The sequence below is a fragment of the Populus alba genome, chromosome 7 (assembly GCF_005239225.2).
Source record: "Populus alba chromosome 7, ASM523922v2, whole genome shotgun sequence".
Classification (NCBI taxonomy): domain Eukaryota; kingdom Viridiplantae; phylum Streptophyta; class Magnoliopsida; order Malpighiales; family Salicaceae; genus Populus; species Populus alba.
This window is the reverse complement of record NC_133290.1, coordinates 10,250,085-10,271,920: the sequence shown is the minus strand read 5'-3', so window position 1 is coordinate 10,271,920 and position 21,836 is coordinate 10,250,085. Positions and strand designations below refer to the sequence as shown.

The following is a 21,836-nucleotide window of genomic DNA, read 5'->3' as shown; positions in this document are numbered from 1 at the left end:
TAACCTAGTAGGTCAATTGTCGTTTTTCTTTCCCCTCCCTTACTGGCCCTACATTAGGTTTAGGTTGAATGGAATTCAAGCATAAATTAAAGATTTTTTAGATAATTAGGTACTAAATTAAAAGAAAAGAGCTTAGGCTCTAGTGGGATGAAATTTAGGATTCTATTGAAGGGTTCATATACAATCAAGGATTAAAATTAACAAAAAAAAAAAAAAATAGTTGGTAGGTGAAGAATTTGTGCCAACATGTGGGAGGACCTGTCGCATTGAGGTGATATGAACGGCGTTGTCCAGCCTTCAGAAGCAGTCTTCTTTAGTGTCTCTAGATGAATCTCGACAGTTTTTTTCCGTTAGAGACGGCGCATGGTGGTTGTTCCTTGGCTGCTAGTTTCTCTCCTCTTTAATTTCTTCTTTTTCTCTCGTTTCCCCTTAAATTCCGTAGCTTTTTTTTTTTCCTGAAAGGGATTGATATTTTCTAGTGTCAATTACAACCCCTTGATTTCTAATATCTTGAAAAAAATAACCAAACAATATTGCCCAAAATCAAGTGCAAATCAAATGGTAGATTTTCTTGTACACCCGAGAATCTTATACGAGGTCATTGAAACAAATCATAAATTACAGTCACAAATTGAATAAACATGAAAGGATAAAATTGAAAAATAAAAAGTTGAAAAGCAAAAAAAAACATAAAAAATAGCACCGTGTAAATTTCCCACATGCTTTAGTTTCTCTTAACTTAATTAACATGAACAAATCTCATGTAAGTCGGCAACCATATTGGAATTTTCAATTGAGAACCCATATAATATATTTTTTTTTCTCTCAATTTAATAACTAATTATGTGAACGGAATAGTTAAGAGATATTGTTTTGTGCATACTTTGGACATGTTTGGAAATACAGTTATGGTTGCTTTTTAAAGTGTTTTTCGTGCTGAAATGTATCAAAATATTTTTTTTTTTTGTTTTAAAAATCAGTTTTGAAATCAACGCATCAAAATAATACAAAATATACAAATAAATAATTTTTAACAAAAAAATTGAATTTTTGTTAAATGTACCGCGTTCCTAAACGGTGTCGGCACTACCAAGATTGCTTGAAGGAATTTAATATTGATTGACTAGTTAGTTTTAATATATTTTTTTACCATTTGATAAAAAAAGATTTTTTATTGTTTCATGACCAAATCTTTATTCAACATTTCAAATTTCCAACTTTAAAAAAATCAGATCTGAGGTATTAGCTTTGTATTTACCACATTTCTATACCTCTTAGCACTACAAATGTAAGGTAAACTACCTTAACACCAACAATATTTCACTTTAGTCCTTGCAGATTAAAATTTGTCATTGTTAATCATATGTTTTCAAGACTTCTCCATTGAAGAGATTTTTCGTTAAATAGCAACTGTCACAAATATGAGGTTTTGGAAGAAACCATACAAAGAGGGAAAAAAAAAAAAAAGAACAAAATCAAAATTGGAAGTCAAATTGGCTAAAGTTGCATAGATTTGGGAACCAAAAATAAATTATAACATGTGTAGTGGTTAAATTTGAGGTCTAAATCAATTTAGTTAAGGAAAAAATTAAAAAGCAAAATGTGATTTAGGGAAAATCCAGTTAAAATTGCAAAATTTCAAAAACTAATACTACCAGAAAATTGATAAATATAAATGGAAATACCGACATAAAATTTTAATCATTAGATTGCGACAGGTTAATTTAGATTGATTTGAGTTTTTTTATTAATATTTTTTTAATTTCATTAAATTAATTAAAAATTAACCTTTATAATTTATTTTAATTTATTTTTATTAATTACCATCACTATCATTTGTACCTGTAACACTTCCCTACCGGGTATAATACATTCTGGAATAAAGAAGAATAACAAATTATATATTCAGATGTAAAGAAAATTCCATGAAAATTGTTGGTCAAAGTCAAAAACTTTGAATAGGAGGCCATGAATGAGAAAAAAAAGAGAGGATGGAGAAATTTAGGTTAAGGGTTAGCATATATGGTGATTTTCTTCTCACGTGTGAATTCTTAGTTTGTATTATATATTTGAATAAAATTAAAACGTAAAGTGGGCACTAAAAAACTCAATTAAATGATTAGCTAGATTATCAGCATGACATAATTTTTTTTTAAAAAAAATTGTTTATAAATTATAAATTATGAAATCAATATTTTTTTTTTTCTAAAATGAATCTTTGGTTGCTATTTATTTTGCTTTGAGAACAAAACAATATCACTTTAAATCGAAAAAATAACGGCTTATTATAAAGTCTATGTTTTTATATATAAAAATGATTTTATTCAGATGAAGTGTCTATATATATTACTACCTTATTCAATTTTATTTAGAAAAAAAAAACTTGAGAATTATTTTATAAATATGTTCACATGTTATAGGGGTTTAAGAAGTCATAAATCATTTAATACTAAAAATAGTATTTCTTTTTATTATTATTTTAGTATAATATTGATTGATAATTTTATATTTCAAAAGCAAATTAATATAATTTAAATTTTTTTATTTACTTCAAATTAATATATTTTTTTTATTTTCAGATTATTTTAATAGATTTCCAAACAAAAAATATTTTCTAAAAAAATCACAATCAAACTTATAAACATTCTCTTAATCAAACATTATTTAGTTATTTAAAATATAACATAAATAGCACAGCAAATTAACCCTTTGGCTTTGTGTGGGGACTTGGTACAGCCGTGCTAGATGCATATACATTATTAGTGGGTGTGCCTCTTTTCATCATCATTTCTTTTCGTTTAGCTGGTAAGAATTCCTCCCACGTCAAAGCGTGTTTGAAAATATAGTTGTTGTTATTTTTTTAAAATATTTTTTATTTAAAAAAACATGTCAATAATATTTTTTTTATTTTTTAAAAATTATTTTTAAGATCAGCACATCAAAATAATTTGAAAACATCAAAAACATATCAATTCAAAACAAAAAATAAATAAAAAATTTTCAAATTTTTTTAAAAACACTTTTGAAAAACATTCCTAAACACCCTCTTAATCGCCATACAATTTAAAAAATTATTAGGGGTCTTAAGCTTTATTTATTTTAATGTTTTAAAAACTTTTTTTTTTTATAAAAAGAAAGATCGATTCATGATGGGGCCAGCCCGACGTCGATTCTTGTTGCTGAATTGGAAATTTTTGTCCCCCTTCGTCATGATCATAGCATGGCCCTAGATATTTTTAATTGCAACTTGAGAGAGATTATGATAAAAGGGCAGGAATGATACATTAGCCTCCCTTGCCAATTTCACTAGCTGCAGCGTTAGCCATTAATCCTATCGATTTTCTCGTTATGGAATTCCCAATCCTTCTAGCCAGCCTTCTCTTTATCTTTGCTGTACTGAGATTGTGGAAGAAATCGAAAGGCAATGGCTCAACTCCAGCCTTACCTCCAGGGCCATGGAAATTACCCCTCATCGGAAACATTCACCAGCTAGCTGGCTCTCTTCCCCATCATGGCCTCACAGACATGGCCAAGAAATATGGACCCGTCATGCAACTGCAAATTGGAGAAGTCCCAACTGTCGTTGTTTCTTCAGGAGAAGCAGCAAAAGAAGTAATGAAAACACACGAGATCAACTTTGTCGAGAGACCTTGTCTCCTTGTTGCAAATATCATGTTTTACAATCGCAAGAACATTGGGTTTGCACCATATGGAGACTATTGGAGACAAATGAGGAAAGTTTGCACGTTGGAACTATTTAGTGCAAAACGTGTAAGATCATTCAGATCAGTAAGGGAAGAAGAGGTATCCAATTTTATTAGAAATATTTATGCGAAAGCCGGTTCGCCAATCAACCTTAGCAAAATGATGCTTGACTTATCAAACGGCGTCATTGCAAGAACAAGCATCGGTAAGAAATCCAAAAACCAAGAAGCCTTCTTACCGATCATTGAAGATGTGGCAGAGGCTTTGGCTGGTCTGAATATTGTAGATGTGTTCCCTTCTGCTAAGTTCTTGTACATGATCAGTAAGCTGAGGTCTAGACTCGAAAGGTCGCATAAAGAAGCAGATGAGATCCTTGAAAACATTATAAATGAACGTAGAGCCAGCAAGGAAGAGACGAAGACCGATCAAGACAACGAAGTGGAAGTTCTTCTGGATGTTCTTCTAAATCTACAGAATCAAGGAAGCCTTGAATTTCCTTTAACAACAGACAGCATCAAAGCAATCATCATGGTTAGTACATATATAAATCTGTTTGTGCATCACATTTCACACATGTTTTAAATATATATATGCCTGCACACCTGATGCTACTTAAATTCAAGAACATTTGGTCTAACTTGTGTAAGGTATTCGAACTCAAATTTAAGTCTATATATGTTGTGCCTTCTCCGGTGTCTTTAAAGACACCAGCCCGTCATTGAACTGGATGTTTGAAACAAATCAATTCAGTGACCTGAGTCACGGTCGAATCCTGCTAAAGAGGTGGCTGGATCTTGGAGATCACGGACATCATGACACAATAGTTGGACCGGTTGTTGTAGAAAATCGTGCCTTTCCACGCCTTCAAAAAGGCGCTGGAGAAGGGACAAGTAGTTAAACGATCAATACTGATCCCAATTCACACACACCAAGGTTAAACAATTAGAGATCCATAATCAAGAAAACAATTATCTCTCCAAGTTGAATTGATATATGATTTCTATGCACTAACTAAGAAAGATATGATCAGCTCCCTAACTCGCAAGTCCTGTTACAGGAAATGTTTGGTGCTGGGAGTGAAACAACATCAACACTTTTGGAATGGTCAATGTCAGAAATGTTGAAAAATCCAAGGGTAATGAAAAAGGCACAAGAGGAAGTGAGGCAAGTCTTTAGTGATTCAGAGAATGTTGATGAAACAGGTCTTAAAAATCTGAAATTCTTGAAGCTGGTCATCAAAGAAACTCTGAGACTACATCCACCCATTTCTTTGATTCCAAGGGAATGCAGCAAGACATGCGAGATTAATGGATATGTCATACAAGCTAAAAGTAAAGTAATAATCAATGCATGGGCAATTGGTAGGGATTCGAATGATTGGACTGAAGCAGAGAAATTCTATCCAGAGAGATTCCAAGATAGTTCAGTTGATTACAAGGGTACAAATTTTGAATTTATCCCATTTGGTGCTGGAAAGAGGATGTGCCCTGGCATGCTGTTCGGTATAGGTAATGCTGAGCTTCTGCTTGCACGGCTGCTATACCATTTCGATTGGAAACTTTCCAATGGAGCAGCTTTAGAAGATCTTGACATGAATGAGGCTTTTGGGGGAACAGTTACGAAAAAACATTATCTTGACTTGATTCCCATTCCATATGGTCCTTGTCCTTTGCCTGTGGAGTGATGAAAGTCTGTGACAGTTTCACCTAAGTTTCGGTCCCTGAATAAAATCTACTTGTACTAAACTACTTAGTTTTTACATTGTGATGTTCTTGTGATTGTGCAAGTTAAAGTAAACAATAGAACGTTAGCTAAATGTGTTTCTTATGTATTTCCAAGAACTCGGGAAGTTCACCCTTGTGGAAAATAAACAATTTTCGACTCTCAGATAGCAAAGTTCGTCGTGATCTTGGTAAGCAGCTTTATATTCAATTTATATATACTTAATTTGAGTAGTGGAAGAGAAGTGCCACAACCATGGCTTTGTCTACACGAATATGGAGTTGTGGCTGGGTGTGTTGGATTGTTCGGCCATCGTTGACCCTGAATTCTCTGTTGAGGCTTGGAACCACTCTACTTGTTTTTTAATGTTTAACCACTTTCAGAGCTAAGTCTGTGGATATTCTCTGCTGCTTGGGGCTTGCTCTGTGGATAGTAATCTGATTGGCTGCTAAATTGATGTTACCTCCAATTTTGTGATTCGCTGCTCCTGCTACGCTGCAGTTTTTGTCCATGCTTGGATTTTATAAACCAGCAACTGCGGGAAGCAACGCTTAATGTACCAAGTAAAAAATCCAAACAAACAGGATCACTTGTTGGAACCAGTGGGAAGTCCTTCGAGTCTTAGTGCAAGCAAGGGTACTGATCAGATCCTAATAGAAAATAGAAATGCTGAAAAGGAGCTTAGTCTAATAAGCTCAGCTTCATCATAACTTTCTGCAAAATATTTGACATAAAAAGATACTAGCTTTTGAAATGCAGCAGTTTAAATTGTCAGTGCATTGCCACATTCTGCTTGTGATGTTTTGAAAAAAAACGAGAAAGAATTAATAGGAAAAGACAGCAATGTTCTTGGAGGCTTAGACAATGTTGTAGTAATTGAGCAAGAGTTTGATAAATATTTGAGGAAGATGAAAAAAACTCAAAAAGGAGAAATCATTTTTTTTTAGAGAGATAAACCGTGAGAAGAAAGAGAAGAGGAAAGAGAAGAGAATTGAAGAAATTACGAGTTTAAGGTAAGGTTTATGTTTTAATGTGTATAATTATGATTTTTAGTTTTAATTTTTGGTTTTGTTAAGTTTTAGGGTTTGAAGTTGTATTCTAGAATATTAATTGATGGATTGATTACATGTAATTGATTAATTGATTATAGTGTGATGCTAATAATTGTTATCAATTAATATATATATATATTATATATGTTGTGTGTGTGTGTGTGTGTGTGTGTGTGTTATAGTTATTATAAAACATGATCATTTGTTGAATATAAATTCTAGATATGAGATATGTGTATATCTTATTTAATAGCTCATTTGATTGATGTTAAGATATAATTCTATTTGTTTGATTATGAAATGATATTTTGATATACTACTTAGAATACCCATACTAATATGGTAGTGTTAATTTTTGTGCACATTATATTTAAACCTTAGTTGGTAGGGGTCGATAGCAACTAGATAGAATAGATACAAATGAAATTGTCTATACCAGAACTGTACGACCAAGAATGGCCTAGGAGAGTCACCAACTTGTGCAAACTGATCATTCCAGAGTTTGGAGCCGCATGCTCATTGCATTTTGATTTTTTTACAAGCCTTACCTTATGATATTCCTTGTTATGGCTTGTTTATTAAACTTTATTGTAAAAGCTTAAAGTCAAATTTGTATATGTTTCTCTTTGCCTAATTACCACATATGGGTATATTGAATGTTATTTACTCACTAAGTTATTGAAATCACCCTCTTGTTATTTATCCTTTTCAGGCATAAAGTTTTTATAGCAGGTTAATTTTGTTGGACTTTAGAACCCACTCTTTTATTGTATTTAATATTGTTTTGTTATATCTAGTTAGAGCACCACAATTATAATATTTGTATTAAGTCATGTGTTAAGATGTTGATTTATATTATGGACTTTAATTATGGTATCAGAAGCTATTTAGATCTCTAGTTTGTTTAAATGGTAAAAGCTTGTATGTAAGTCTTGGTTCGTAGAGGTATGTAAACCTAAAGGGGAACCTTGCATATGTGTTAATCATGGATCCAGGAATCGAGTTATGAAAAACTTGGTATTAAAGCTATAGGTCAAAGAAATAGTAATATAATTAATTTTGTAATACGTGAAACATTAGGATCTATATCGTTTTGTTTGTTGTCCTTAGGTTTTTGAATTCTCATCAAGCATGTCTTCTTTAACTCCTTGAACTTTGTGTAGATATATTTTCCTATAATTTTATGATAATTATCATGTTATTGTTCTAGCATGACTTAAGTGCTCTTGCTCCTTAAAGGAAATGTTGGGGAATAGACAAATAATTGGTACTATTAAAGTAGGTACAATCAAGATGGTGTCCATATTGTACAGTTGAGGACTGTAAGGAAAATAAGGAAGGGCAGTGTACTCACACTTCAACATGTTAAGGAGGTACCTTCACTAGTAGAGGATGATCCTCATGAGTTAAAAGAGGAGAATGTGGTTGATTAAACAGGTGGAGGAGTAGTTAACCTCAAATCCCTTATAAAATTACAACAGTTTAGCCAGGCTTTGCAAACATAGATAGAGTTTAGTATGGAAAGAGATCAAAGAAAGGATAAAGATGTACCATCATCATCCCAAACTGTTTAAGCAGTCAATGTGTCGTTGAATGAATTTATGAAGTTAACATCTCCTACCTTTATTGGATGTACAACTTAGAGGATTCTTAAAGGTTGCTAGATGACATATGATGGCGGTGTAAAGCTTTAAGGTGTACAAACCATTGAGCTATGAGTTTGGCATTATTTAAGTTAGAGGGAGAAGTAGCCATCTCTTGGTTTGAGTCTGGGAAAAGAGCGAGGCTAGGAACGAGTTTAACACCATATTCTTGGACAGATTTCTTCCTCAAAGTATTAGGTATGCTCGAGTGTATGAGTATAAGAAGCTATCTTATGGGATTATAATAGTGGATGAGTATGGTTTAAAGTTTACTCAATTTTTAAGGCATGACACACATCTTTTACCCACTAAGGAGTGAGAAGTTAAGAGGTTCATTAGAGAGCTCAAATCTTTGATGTATATGGTGATAGTGTCTCAAGTGTTTCCATTTTACTTCTTAGTAGTTGATAGCACTAGGTTGATTGAAGCATAAGAATTAGAAGATATGGCTATAGGCCAGTCTAAAAGGCCTAGAAAAGAGAGTCAGTTTTTAGACAGTAAGGATCGAGTGCAGGTCCATTTAAAGGATGAAGTGGTTGTTAGGGCTTATAGGTTTTGAGAATGTTTAGACAAAGATCTTTTGCCAGCAGCTTAGGCAATCAAAATGACAATATTAGTGCTTGAAGCTATAGTTAGAGTTCAATTGAGACTTCACCTCGTAGCTCATTTGTTTCATCTAGGGACAAATCTTCATGTCAACACTATGAAGAAAGCCATACTAATACATAGTGTTATAGGAGGACTAGGCTTATTTTGGTTATGGCTAAATAGGACATAATTTTTGGGAGTGTCTTAGAAGACAACTATATGCTTCGAGAGCATATGCTTCAATTCAGCCTCTTATTCAAGCACCATTGACAAGCCAATTTATGGCTTATGGTAGTAGAGATTTTGGTGGCCATGGTTATAGAGGTCAGGGTGTAGGAGATAAAGGCCAGATACAATAGGGACAGAGGTATGCCAAAGTTTTTGTCTTGACTTAGCAGGATGCTCAGGCATCTAACACAATTGTTTCAAGTATTCTTATTGTTTACTCGTTTGAAGCCAAAGTCTTATTTAATACGAGTACAACCTATTTGTTTATGTCCCAGTATTTTTCCATGAGGTTATATAGGCAACCAAATCTGTTAGGATTCTCTATTTCAATCTCTACTCCTTTATATGAATTAATATTGGTGGAGTATGTGTATCTGGATTATGGAATAGATATTGGAGACATGATCTTTATAAAAGATCTTAAATGTCGTAGAAATGGTTGATTTTGATGTGATTTTGGAAATATACTAGTTGGCAAAGTAAAAAGATTTAGTGAATTATTGGGGTATGAAAGTAGTGTTTCGATTTAGATTAAAAAAAAAAAAAGTCGGGCTGGGAGATAAGATTACATCTTCATTAATTATTCTATCGGCCATCTTGAGGTGAATGACGTGAAAATAAGTTCAACGGTATATAGCATATATAGTGGAATGTAGAAAAAAAGTTTCACAATAAAACCTAGTCCCGTATAGTCAGGGAGTTTATCAATGTTCCAATGACTTACATGGATTGTCTTTGTATAAAAAGATTGAGTTTTAAAAGGTCAACTTGTAATTTTAACAACATTAACTGAATGTAGATAGAATGCTATCAACAACAAGATAATCAAACTAAGTTTTTATTTTTGGAGGCTGATGTCTTTTATTAGGTTTAAAGCCTATGGAAATTGGACTCCATTTTAGACGTCCTCTTGGTATTTTGTGCACTGGGCTCCTTGAAAAATTGAATCAATTCTTTTCTTGTTATTATAAAGCAAGGCCTAATACTTTGCATCATGTATTTGTTAAAAAAATTCAATTTCACTTGTATGTTAACAATTTTTCAATTTGGTAGGTATATTATGTGATTTTTATATCAAAATCATATAATCTATCACGTTTTTCTTTTTATTATTAAATAATACATAATGTGAAAATTAACAAAATTGATAGAAATTACACCTATAAAATTACTGGATCCCACAGTCCACTAAATGAAGTGAGACTAATGCAAGTTTCAAATTGAGGGTACCAACTTGGATGAACTCCAAAGATGATGATAGTGTTTAATGAAGCTTGATGAAGGAATATGGGAAAAGCAAGGTATTAACACATGAAGGGATGGTGCATATTTACTGGAAGAGGAAGGACAATGAATCACAGGGAGGGAGAGAAGAGAATGCCACAGGTTCCATGTTCATGTATGAGCGTAAGCTTGGGAATCCCTTCCAGAAAAACTAATGTTCCTTTTTTTACTGCTACAACTATAGCCACATGTGGCACCATTTGATGGCTAATTATAACGTTGCGCATCATTTACAAACCAGACATGCGTTTTGATTACATTTGAATTCTCATATATGTTTCCAACGGTCATTTTATTTCCACAAATTACTATTCCTTCTTACTCTCTGCTTCTTGATCTTCTTTTCCAAGGTTTAAACTTGTGACAACGCCCCTTTCCATGGTATTAACACCTACGTAGCAGCTTGATTGTTCTTTTTCACTATCCTTCTGCCCAAAACAGCTTGTGGATGAAGAATGGTTTCCCTGGGTAAATCAGGTAGGCTGACATGCACCTTCTTGTTTCCTTACTGTTTCTTTAACTGCGACACATGAAACACAAGATGGAAAAGTTGCAGAGGGAGGTAAGTCTACCTTATAAGCCATCGTACCAATCCTCTCCCCCACTTGGTAAGGAGCAATGCCAGTTTTTATGAACTTCTATGAGCTACTATTTTCTATCCATGGCTACGGTTTGAAGAAGACTTAAAAGTCACCAATGTTGAATGTCCTTTCACTCCTCTTCTTATTAACTAACTGAGTCATTCGATATTGAGCTGATGTTAGATTATTCTTCAATGTTAGATTATTCTTCAATCAAACTGGGGGTGATAAGCAGACGAATAACATATAAATCCACTCCTTGAAAGGAAAATAGGTGCTTCCAAAACTGGCTTAAAAACACACACAGCATCCCTAACACTAACTATAGTGGCAGGTAAGCCATGCGATTTGTAAATGTTGTCCATTAAAGCTTTAGCAACTATAGATGAGTGTAAGGATGGGTAATAGCTATATAATGGGCATACTTATTAAACTTGTTGCATGCATATTGGAACTCTAATTCCAGAGTAATGATTTATATATGAATGTACCATGAACAAGAATTTAAACATGAATGACTGCTTGATTTATTGAAAGAATTTGGATACATACCATGATAGATTCTGATAATCATGCTTTGTTTATATTCTTTGAAGCTTTTATAGTATTGAATAAATTTACATTACTAGATAATCTCATGAATCACTCATGGTACGAGTTCAATTTGAAAGTACCTCGAATACTTGTATTTTATTCTTGGGATTTAAACTTATTCTGTGTAGAATTTTCTTGCGGTGGTTGGCTATTCAATGCAACGAAACTCGTGAATCCATTTTTTTCCCTTTTAGATGCTGAGTTTGCTCATAAGCTTGCTGTCTCAGCAGCTGCTCGTGGTTGGGTTCCGAGAGAGTAGAGGCCTGATCCTTCAGTTTTACCATGGCGGGATCTGGCCAAGACTCCATTTGGGTAGGAAGTTCTCCAACCCTATAGGTCTAGCTGCTGGCTTTGATAAAAATGTTGAGGCTGTTGAACGGCTGATTCACCAAACTGCTTGGCTAGTATCCGTTGTTTTAGCAACGGATTTTCCGTTGCTGTGCAAAAAATGTGCATTCGATTTGTGTTGTTGCTGATTCTGTTGCTAAATTGTTTTAGCAACGATTTTGTAGATTTGCAACCCTGCTTCACGTAGTGACAAGAGGGAAATCCAAAGCAACGTATCTTCAGATTGCGTCAGGAAGGGAGAGAATACCCCTCTTTTTCCAGTGCATCTAGTAGTGGTGGTGGATGGTTCTTGGATTAGTGAAAATTTGATTCTTTGGTGCTTGGACATGTGAAAGAAACCATTTTTTTATCGTATGGACTTCAGAAAAAAAAAATTATTGTAAATTTGTTTCTAGAAAAGTGTTTCAGTACTGATATATATGATTGCTTTATATATGTTTGTGCCAGTGCAATTATCAATCGCTGGGGATTTAATAGTGAAGGCATTGTAGCTGTTGCAAAGCGATTGGGTGCACAACATGGAAAAAGAAAGTTGGATGAACTTCAAGCGCTTCATCTACCTCTAACAACGAAGTCATACATGGAGGCAAAGCTGGTCCTGGCATTCTCGGGGTCAATCTGGGAAAGAACAAGACAAGTGAAGATGCTGCTGCAGATTATGTACAAGGGGTTCATACATTGTCCCAATATTCCGATTACCTGGTAGAACTTTCTTTCCATATCTGTCTTTCTTTTTGTTCTTCTATCTTCCGGTTCATGAAAGCTTGTGGTTTTTCTTACAAATGTTAATGGCACTCCATCATCTAGCTACATGCGCTTCACTTGACGATACTTTTATGCACACTGTGAAAATGAAAAATGGAATGCCGATAGCATATGCCCTTTTACCTAGGCAAGTACATGACAGACTAAGAGGAATTGAATTCTGTTTGATATGATTTGAAAATATGTTCTTGTCTTGCATAGGTTATTAACGTTTCATCACCCAATACTCCTGGATTGTGTATGCTTCAGGGAAGAAAGCAATTAAAGGACCTAGTTAAGAAGGTATGGATGCTTACGCCTGACTTACACCTCTTTTGAAATTTTATGATGCTTAGTTAACCTTTTTTTTTTTTTTTTTGCATTTCATTTAGGTCCAAGCTGCTCGTGATGAAATGCAATGGGGTGAGGAGGGTCCTCCTCCTTTGCTTGTGAAAATTGCTCCTGACCTGTCCAAGGAAGACCTTGAAGACATTGCAGCAGTGTGTAACTGCTCTTATTTTCATATCCGTTCTCCACTTCCACATGCAGCACTCTTATAGTTCCTTGTTTGTGATTTCTTGTAGGTTTCTCTTGCACTCCGCTTGGATGGACTGGTATGTCTTGTTCCCATCAAGAACTCCATCTGGTTTTACTTTTAGCTGGACATTCGTGTTTTTGTGTTCAGAACTTTGGTTACTTTTCAGATGAATGAAGCTTTCTAATTAGTTTCTTACAACAATTGATGACTTGGTTACAAGTATGGTTGATAAAGCCATCTATGAAGTGGTTCCTATATATATATATATATATATATATATATATATCCTACTCACCGCAGAAATTATTAGTGGGAGAAATCACTGGTGGTGGCTTTGAAACACTCAAAGGGGATAAAACACTAAGTTTTATTTCAAGAACAAAAGCTTACAATAACACAAAAGCTTAACACACACCCTCTCTCTCTTTCTAGTGTTTCTCTCTAAACTCTCCACACATAATAACATAAGCTTAGCTGCCTATTTATATATAAATTGAGAATACGAAAAAATCAAACTTTCAGGTGTGAAGGTGGCTGGCAGCATGCAGCTAGGCAGTGGCTGCTGGTGGCTGGCGGCTGGTCGATGATAGCTGGTAGCTGGCTGGGCGGTGGTTGCCTTCCATGACCTTCTAGATTGAGTTTAATACAACAAATCTCCCCTTTAAACTCAATCGAGGGATGTCATACCAAGCATGAACTTTAATATGATAAATACTTCTCCCTTCAATGGCTTTGTAAATATATCTGCAACTTGATCATTTGTTTTGCAGGATAACAATTTGACTTCTTTATTCTTCACATGTTCTCGGATAAAATGATGACGTGTATCAATGTGCTTACTTCTTTCATGATACACAGGGTTCTTTGCCAATGCAATCGCTGATTGATTGTCAATATAAATCTCTGTAGGATTTTCTTGAGGAAATCCCGAAAACTTCAACATATTCCTTAACCATATTGAATGGCATACAGCTGAGTTGGCAGCAACATAATCAGCTTCACAGCTTGATGACGTTATAATCGATTGCTTCTTGGATGACCATGTGAAAGATGTATCTCCCATGAAAAAGACAAACCCTATTGTGATTTTCCTTTCATCCAGATCTATACCCCAATCACTATCCGAGTAGCCTACAAGATTGAAGTCGTTACTTGAGGTATAAAACATACCTTCATTTATTGTGCCTTTGATGTAACGAAGAATTCTCTTGGTTGCATTCAAGTGAGACTGGTCTGGTGTCTCCATATATCTGCTGATAAGTTTGACTCCGTAGAGTATATCCAGTCTGGTACATGTCAAGTACCTTAAGCTTCCTACTAAGCTTTTGAAGTAAGTTGGATCAACATTTCCAACTTTACTCTTCCTCAATTCCACTCCATTCTCAACTGGAGTTGATACCGGATTACAGCTTTCCATCTTGAACATTTCAAGAATATCTTTGGCGTAAACCGCTTTGGGATACAAAAATCCCTTCTTCTTTTTGCGTTACTTCTAAGCCAAGAAAATGTGACATTAGACCAATATCTGTCATCTCAAACTCCTATACCATGCTTTGTTTGAAGTCTTCAAACATGGTAAGGTTGTTGCCGGTGAATATCAAGTCATCAACATATAGGCACACAAATAATATGCTGCCATCTACTTCTTTCTTCACATATATTGCGTGTTCATATGGACATTTTTCAAATCCATTATCTTGAAAATACCTGTCAATTCTAGTATTCCAAGCATGCGGAGCTTGTTTCAAACCATAAAGAGCTTTCTTTAACTTGTATACTTTGCCTTCATTTTCAGCTTCAATGTATCCAAGTGGTTGTTCAACATAGATCTCTTCTTCTAGGAAGCCATTCAGAAATGCTGACTTCACATCGAGTTGATAGATCTTCCATCTATGTTGTGTAGCTAGTGAGATCATCAGTCTGATTGTCTCTAGCCGGGCTACTGGAGCAAATACTTCTCCATAATCAATACCTTCTCTCTGTTTATAGCCTTTAGCCACTAATCTGGCTTTGTATCTTTGCACTTCTCCTTTTGCATTCTTCTTCATCTTGTAGACCCATTTGACACCTATTGCTTTCTTGTTTTCTGGTACATTAGTCAACTTCCAGGTATCATTCTTCTCAATGGCATGTATTTCTTCATCCATTGCTTTTATCCACTTCTCTTCTGTGATAGCTTCATTGAAGCTTAGTAGGTCACTATCTGCAAAGAAACCAAATAAAGCTGTATTTTCCATGACTTGAGTGGCATCGTACAGCTCTTCAAGATTTCTCATCCTTCTTGGTCCTTCTAATGAGGATTTGATGGTGGTGTTGATGGTGGTGTTGATGATGATGATTTTGGTGTGTTCCTCCTGTTGAATACAGGGAATCTGTGTACCGAACTTTGTGGTTCATCTGCTGGCACAATCGATTCTTCTGCAAGTACTGTTGGTACTTCATCATCTTCAAGGATCAAATCAGTGTTGATCCATTTGACTTCTTATTGGTCATCATTTCATTGCCAAGATTTATCTTCTTCAAAGATAACATCTCTACTCATAATTACCTTCTTTGTGATGGGATTATACAGCTTGTATCCCATCCTTCGATCACAATATCCGAAAAAGATGCATTTTTCACTTTTATCATCGAGTTTGGTCCTTCTTGCATCTGGGATCTTTGCATATGCCACACAACCAAAGACTCGTAGATGAGTAACACTTGGTTTGTGATGACTCTATGCTTCTTGTGGAGTAACACCTTGCAAACTTCTGGTTGGGCTGCGATTCAATAGATATACTGCACATTATACAGCTTCAGCCCAGTATTACTTGGGCAACTTCTTTGCTTTGAGCAAACTTCTTGCCATGTCAAGAATCGTTCGATTCTTCCTCTCAGCTACACCATTTAGCTGTGGTGTATAAGCTGGTGTTGTCTGATGTCTGATGCCTTGTTGTGTACAAAAGGCTTCAAAGTCATATGCTGTATATTCTCCACCTTGATCAGATCTCACAGTTCTGATCTTATAGCCATTTTGCTTTTCCATAATTGCTTTAAAATCTTTAAAACAATTGAATACTTCTGACTTCCTCTTCAGAAAGTATATCCATGTCTTTTTGCTAAAATCATCAATAAAAGTGAGGAGGTACCTATTTTGTCCAGTCGACATAGGCTTTATTGGGCCACACACATCTGTGTGCACTAACTCTAGTGGCCTCTTTGCTTTCCAGTTGACTTCTTTGGCAAAACTAGATCTGTGATGTTTGCTGAGGACACAACTCTCACAGACTTCATCTGGATGATCAAGATAAGGCATACCTTTGACCATCTTCTTGCTTGCTAGCATCTTCAGACTCGTGAAATTTAGATGTCTAAGCCTCAAGTGCTAAAGCCATTCTTCACTGTCGGTGATGACACTCAAACACCTTGCTGCATCATACTGGATGTTTAAAGGAAACATCCTATTCTTGGACATTTTCACATAGGCAATTAGTCTCTCATTGTAGTCTGTAATTATCAGATGACAATTCTTCGTGAAAAGAGTATAACCTCTCTCCATAAGTTGACCTATGCTGATCAAGTTCTGCTTTATGGCTGGGACATAATAAACATCGACGATGTAGCTATGATCTCCATTCTTCAACTTGATTGGGATGTTGCCTTTACCTTTGAATGAAACTTTTGAGGTATCTCCAAAAGTAACTAGACCTTGTATGGTCTTATCTAGATCACCAAATAAATCTCGGTGGCCACACATGTGATTGCTGGCTCTAGAATTTAGATACCATATATTCTATGTTTATTGCTAAGTCCTTGTTGGACAAGTAATGCAACTGCTCCTCTATCATCCTTCTCTGCATAGTTGGTTTGCTCACGTATCTCTAACGGAGCTTTCCTTCGACATTCAGTGTTATAGTGCCCCAATTGATTGCAACTATAACACTAAATATTTCTCTTGTCACGGTTATTGTAACCGCCTCCTCTTCCTCTAGGAGTGAAAGCTTGTTTTCCTCGACCTCCTCTGGTGGTGTTTCTATCACCTCTTCCTCTAAAGCCTGTATTCCAAGATCCTCTTCCTTGGAATCATTGAAATCCTCCTCTGGATTGTTAACTTCTTGCTTGAGTGGTATATCCACTTGTTGAAGTCTCCCCTTGCTCATATCTGTCTTTGAGAGACAGCTTTACTTGTAAGGCATGCTCAATGGCCTTATCTCCATTTCTCTTTACAATCTTTTTCTCATGAGCATACAAAGAACTCATAAGCTCATCCACTATCAACTTGTCCACTTCTTTGGACTCTTCAATAGCAACAACAACAAAATCAAATTTTGGATCTAGGGATCTCAAAATTTTCTCAGTAATTTGAGAATCTGTGATGGCTTCTCCATTTCTTCTTATCTGATTGACTATCACCATAATTCTTGGGTGATAATTAGAAATAGACTCCGAGGACTTTATTTGCAATAATTCAAATTCACCTCGCAAAGATTGAAGATGAATCTTCTTGATTCTATCAGCACCTTTGTATTTTTGTTGGAGAGCCTCTCATATTTCTTTTGGTGTTTATGCGGAAGCAATAATCTCGAATGTAGCTTCATCAAGACCTTGATAGATGATGGTCTTTACTTTGTTGTCCTCCTTTCTATTGGCTTTGAGAACTTGTTTTTCTGCCTCATATAGAGCATCTTCTGCTTCTTTAGACTCTGGTTCATCATAACCATACAACACAATCTCTATACACTCTTATGAACCAAGGAATGCCTTTAATCTGATGCACCAACTATCATAGTTGTCTTTGGTCAGCTTCGGGATGAGTGTTTGTGTACTTTCTATAGTCATTTTGCTCTTTGAATGACTATATCACCCTCTAGGAGCCGAATTTGGCAAAATGGACACTGTAGATCAATCCGGAATGCTAAAAATAATAGGGAACCGGTCTGACTTTGTTGAAAATGGGTAAAAAATGGGGTGAACCGATCAAAAAATCAATTCTGTACAACGGGTGGTTTGCTGGAGTTGAACCGGGAATATTCTGGGGAATATTATGTCGGCTCGGCTACAGCTGGATAGTGGCTCAGCTGAACTCGGCTTGCGGCTCAACTAGGACGCGGCTTAAACGGCTCGGCTCGGCTCAAATATGGCGCACATGGATGTCAGTCGCCGTCTACCTCTGGCGCGCGTGGGCGAACAGTGCAGAATCTTCAGGCGGCACGTGTGGGCTACCTTCATCTCCGATGAAGCTGATTCTTGCACCAATGAGTTCGTATTGATGAGCTATGCATTGTGGAATGATCAAAACTTGTTTTTGACAACTTTGAAAATTCAGGTATATCCCAAAACACTTCTATTTTCTGACGAACGAGGCTCTGATACTAATTGTTGGTGGGAGAAACCACTGGTGGTAGCTTTGAAACACTCAGAGGGGATAAAACACAAAGTTTTATTTCAAGAACAAAAGCTAAAATAACACAAAAGCTTAATACACACCCTCTCTCTCCTTCTAGTGTTTCTCTCTAAACTCTCCACACATAACAACATAAGCTTAGCTGCCTATTTATACACAAATTGAGAATACGAAAAAATCAAACTTTCAGGTGTGAAGGTGGCTGGCGGCATGCGGCTGGGCAGTGGCAGTTGGTCGGTGACTGCTAGTGGCTGGCTGGGCGGTGGTTGCCTTCCTTGACCTTCTAGATTGAATTTAATACAACAGAAATAAGAACAATACTTGCACACAATCATGTTAATTACTCACTTATCAAGGCTGATCTTGCTTCTTCTGCTACTGGGCTAGATTATATCGAATACAACCATATCAAGGCCAGATTTTGTAAAGAAATACCCAGTGGCTGATGAAACTGGTGGTTAGAGTGGGAAACCTCTCCTCAATTTGTCTACCAATATCTTAAAAGTGATGTATATTTTGACAAGGGCATGTTGGTTGTTCTTATGATAAATATTAAATTAAGTTCCTATGCATCCTTGGCATTCACTTGATAATGGATTGACTATTATATGGTCAAGATCACTAGAGCAAGTTAGTACATGCACCATGAAGAAACTCCATTACCCAATCATTTTGCTGGCTAGTTCCAATAATCTTAATTCTCAACAAACAAAAAAAATTTCCAATAATCATAGTTTTTTCCCCCTTTAATTTTAGAAACATGGGTTATATTATCTGTAAAGCATGCGATCTTATACTGTTTGGCTTGAATTCTGTAATAGTTCCTTTTCCTGTTAGTTCAAAGTTTCCCGAGTTATTTATAGGTTGTGGAGGTGTTTTCAGGTAAAATCTAAAGAATCCATCTTCATTAGTGTCATTAACGTATGATTGCTTCATGAATTTGTTGCCTGAACTTAATTTACTTGCTGACAATTCAGTGGTGAGGATGCATACAAAAAAATTCGAGCTGGAGCAACTCTTGTTCAGCTTTATACAGGATTTTCCTATGGGGGACCAGCCCTGATTCCTGGAATGAAGGTAACATTGCAATGTGTTTCTGCATTCTTGGAGCGACGTCTAGAAAATATAAGTATAACATTAAATTGTTTTGAGGGGGGAAAAGCTTCTTTCTTTTTTATTGTTTTTCTATGGGATATGGAAGGATTTTTGTGTATAACTTAAGCTCTTAGCAAAGCTTCCTTTGGGAAGTGTATTGCTTTTCAAAAGAAGGAAGAACTCAGATGGAGCGTCATCTGATAAATGAAGCAGAAATATACAAGCAATGATAACACTGGAAATTGTTAAAAATTGTTTTCAAATACAATATTCTCTCCCCCGCAAAATGCTTAGTTTCTTTCACTTTTTTTACCTGATCTTTTTTTGGGTGGAGTGGAGATTTTTTTTTTCTTGTTTTTGGTACAATATGACAACGATTTTGAAGTGATAGAATAGAAATTCTGGAGAAATATATATATATATATATATATCTTAGAGAAAGGGGAAACTTCCCCTGTTGTTATCTTGTTGTTCTGCACTGTCTTAACACATAAGATGGAATAGCAATATGCTTTTCAATATGGAAAATCAAATTAAGATGTTTATGTATTGATTTAAAGGGAAATGGTATACTTAGAATTTCAAATCAAGTCTTTAAGTAGGTCATAACTATAATGAATAAATATGTTTGTAGAAACCGATCTGGTAATATTTAGGCTTAATCTCAAGACTGAATAATGATATTTATGTGAAACGAGGAACAAATCCAATATTGTGACCACTCTCAATGAACTTGCTTTGAGTTCTTTTTGTTTGTGTTTTTTGATACCATAAAAAATTTCTTTTTATGATAAATTGATGCATGTATTTAATTAAATATGTTAAAAATTAGTTATGTCAATAGATACAAAATAAAAAAAAATTATTAATAATAACTAAAGATTAAACTTAAAGTTTAAAAGAGAGATGTAGATTAAGATATTTGATCTCGTAATATAGATCATGAATTTAAATGTGTTTAATAATTTTATTTCTTAGAATTAATTTTTTATTTATTTAAATAATAATAAAAATAAATATGTATATGAAAGAGAGATTGAATAAGATCCAAACATAAAAATGGGACAATTACAAAAAAAATCTCTTATACTATGATTCATTGTTTTTCATCTAAGCTTTAAGAAATTATGGTTTCTCTCCTGTGTTACTCTTTACACCCCACATTTTGGAGTAAAATAAAGTCACTCATTATCTACAAGTTTGTTATTATAATAATTTTAATGATGAAAGTGCCCCCGGTGACTAAAATTAAAAAACAATTGTGTTATTATTGGCTTTTATTAAAATAAAATAAAATAAAAGCTAGTTGTTTCCCAATGTTTTATTATTTAAACAAATGCCACTAAAATCATGTATAAAATAAATCTAGCAACAATTCTTGATCAAATTAAAGACAATAAAAAATATAAAAGTTCACCAAAAAAGAAAAAGGTTCATTAGTTTCAACCAAAAACAATAATTTTTCAATGTTGTTCATCATTTCAACTTAATAAAAAATAACACTAAACTAGAATTAGTTACACAAATTTGTAACAAAAATTTATAGCAACAATTCTTTACCTTCCAGAAACAATTCTTCACTACAAATCTTACAAACACACACTACTAGCACACATTGTAAAACACAAACTAAAATCGGCAACTTACACATTTGAAATAATGTTATCATATTCATCAAATGCTAATAGACTACAAACTTGCAACAACTTAGATGTACTAAAGTTTAAGAACAGAAAGTGAATGAAATATAGAAAAAGGATAATTGTTAGGATATAAAAAACAAAAACAAGTAAAATCAAGCTTTTCTACATACGTGGTGACAGGTTATACGAGAACATATTCATTGATTGGTGCAAACCTATTAATGATATTGATTTAATTACTAGAAAGGGATGAGATGTTAATGATATTGATCAAATACTAAATAAAATAAAATAAAAATAAAGATGAATTACATTATGTTTGGATCAAGAATCATAATATGAAAGTTAGCTTTGTAAGTGTAAAGTTGTTATTAATAACTAATTTAATATGTGTAATTTTACTATTCTTAACTACAATATGATTCATCATATTCAAATGAAATGAATTACAATAGTGAATTAATGCACTAAACATAATGCATATTAAAGTAGTGCACTAGACATAACTTAAATCCAAATATTATATATGTCTAAAAGCAACAATCATCCACAATACATACTTCAATCAATGCAACTAGTTTGGGTTAAGTGTTAAGATAATGATAATGTTCCAACAACAATTTACAATTTAAAATCGAATTGATTACTAGTATAATTATGAGTAAAAAAAAAAAAGAAGTAAACA

The 21,836-nt window shown here is 34.5% G+C and overlaps 1 protein-coding gene and 1 pseudogene across 1 annotated transcript; both read left to right on the top strand.

The window, feature by feature from the left end:
* The first annotated feature begins 3,260 nt into the window (after nucleotides 1-3,260).
* LOC118049619 (cytochrome P450 726A27) lies at nucleotides 3,261-5,604 on the top strand. Its single transcript, XM_035059660.2, has 2 exons — nucleotides 3,261-4,236; nucleotides 4,763-5,604. The coding sequence occupies exons 1-2, from the start codon at nucleotides 3,349-3,351 to the stop codon at nucleotides 5,387-5,389; spliced, it is 1,515 nt and encodes a 504-aa protein (XP_034915551.1). The 5' UTR covers nucleotides 3,261-3,348; the 3' UTR covers nucleotides 5,390-5,604.
* A 4,653-nt stretch (nucleotides 5,605-10,257) lies between these two features.
* LOC118049685 (dihydroorotate dehydrogenase (quinone), mitochondrial-like) lies at nucleotides 10,258-19,716 on the top strand (annotated as a pseudogene).
* The last annotated feature ends 2,120 nt before the right edge of the window (nucleotides 19,717-21,836 follow it).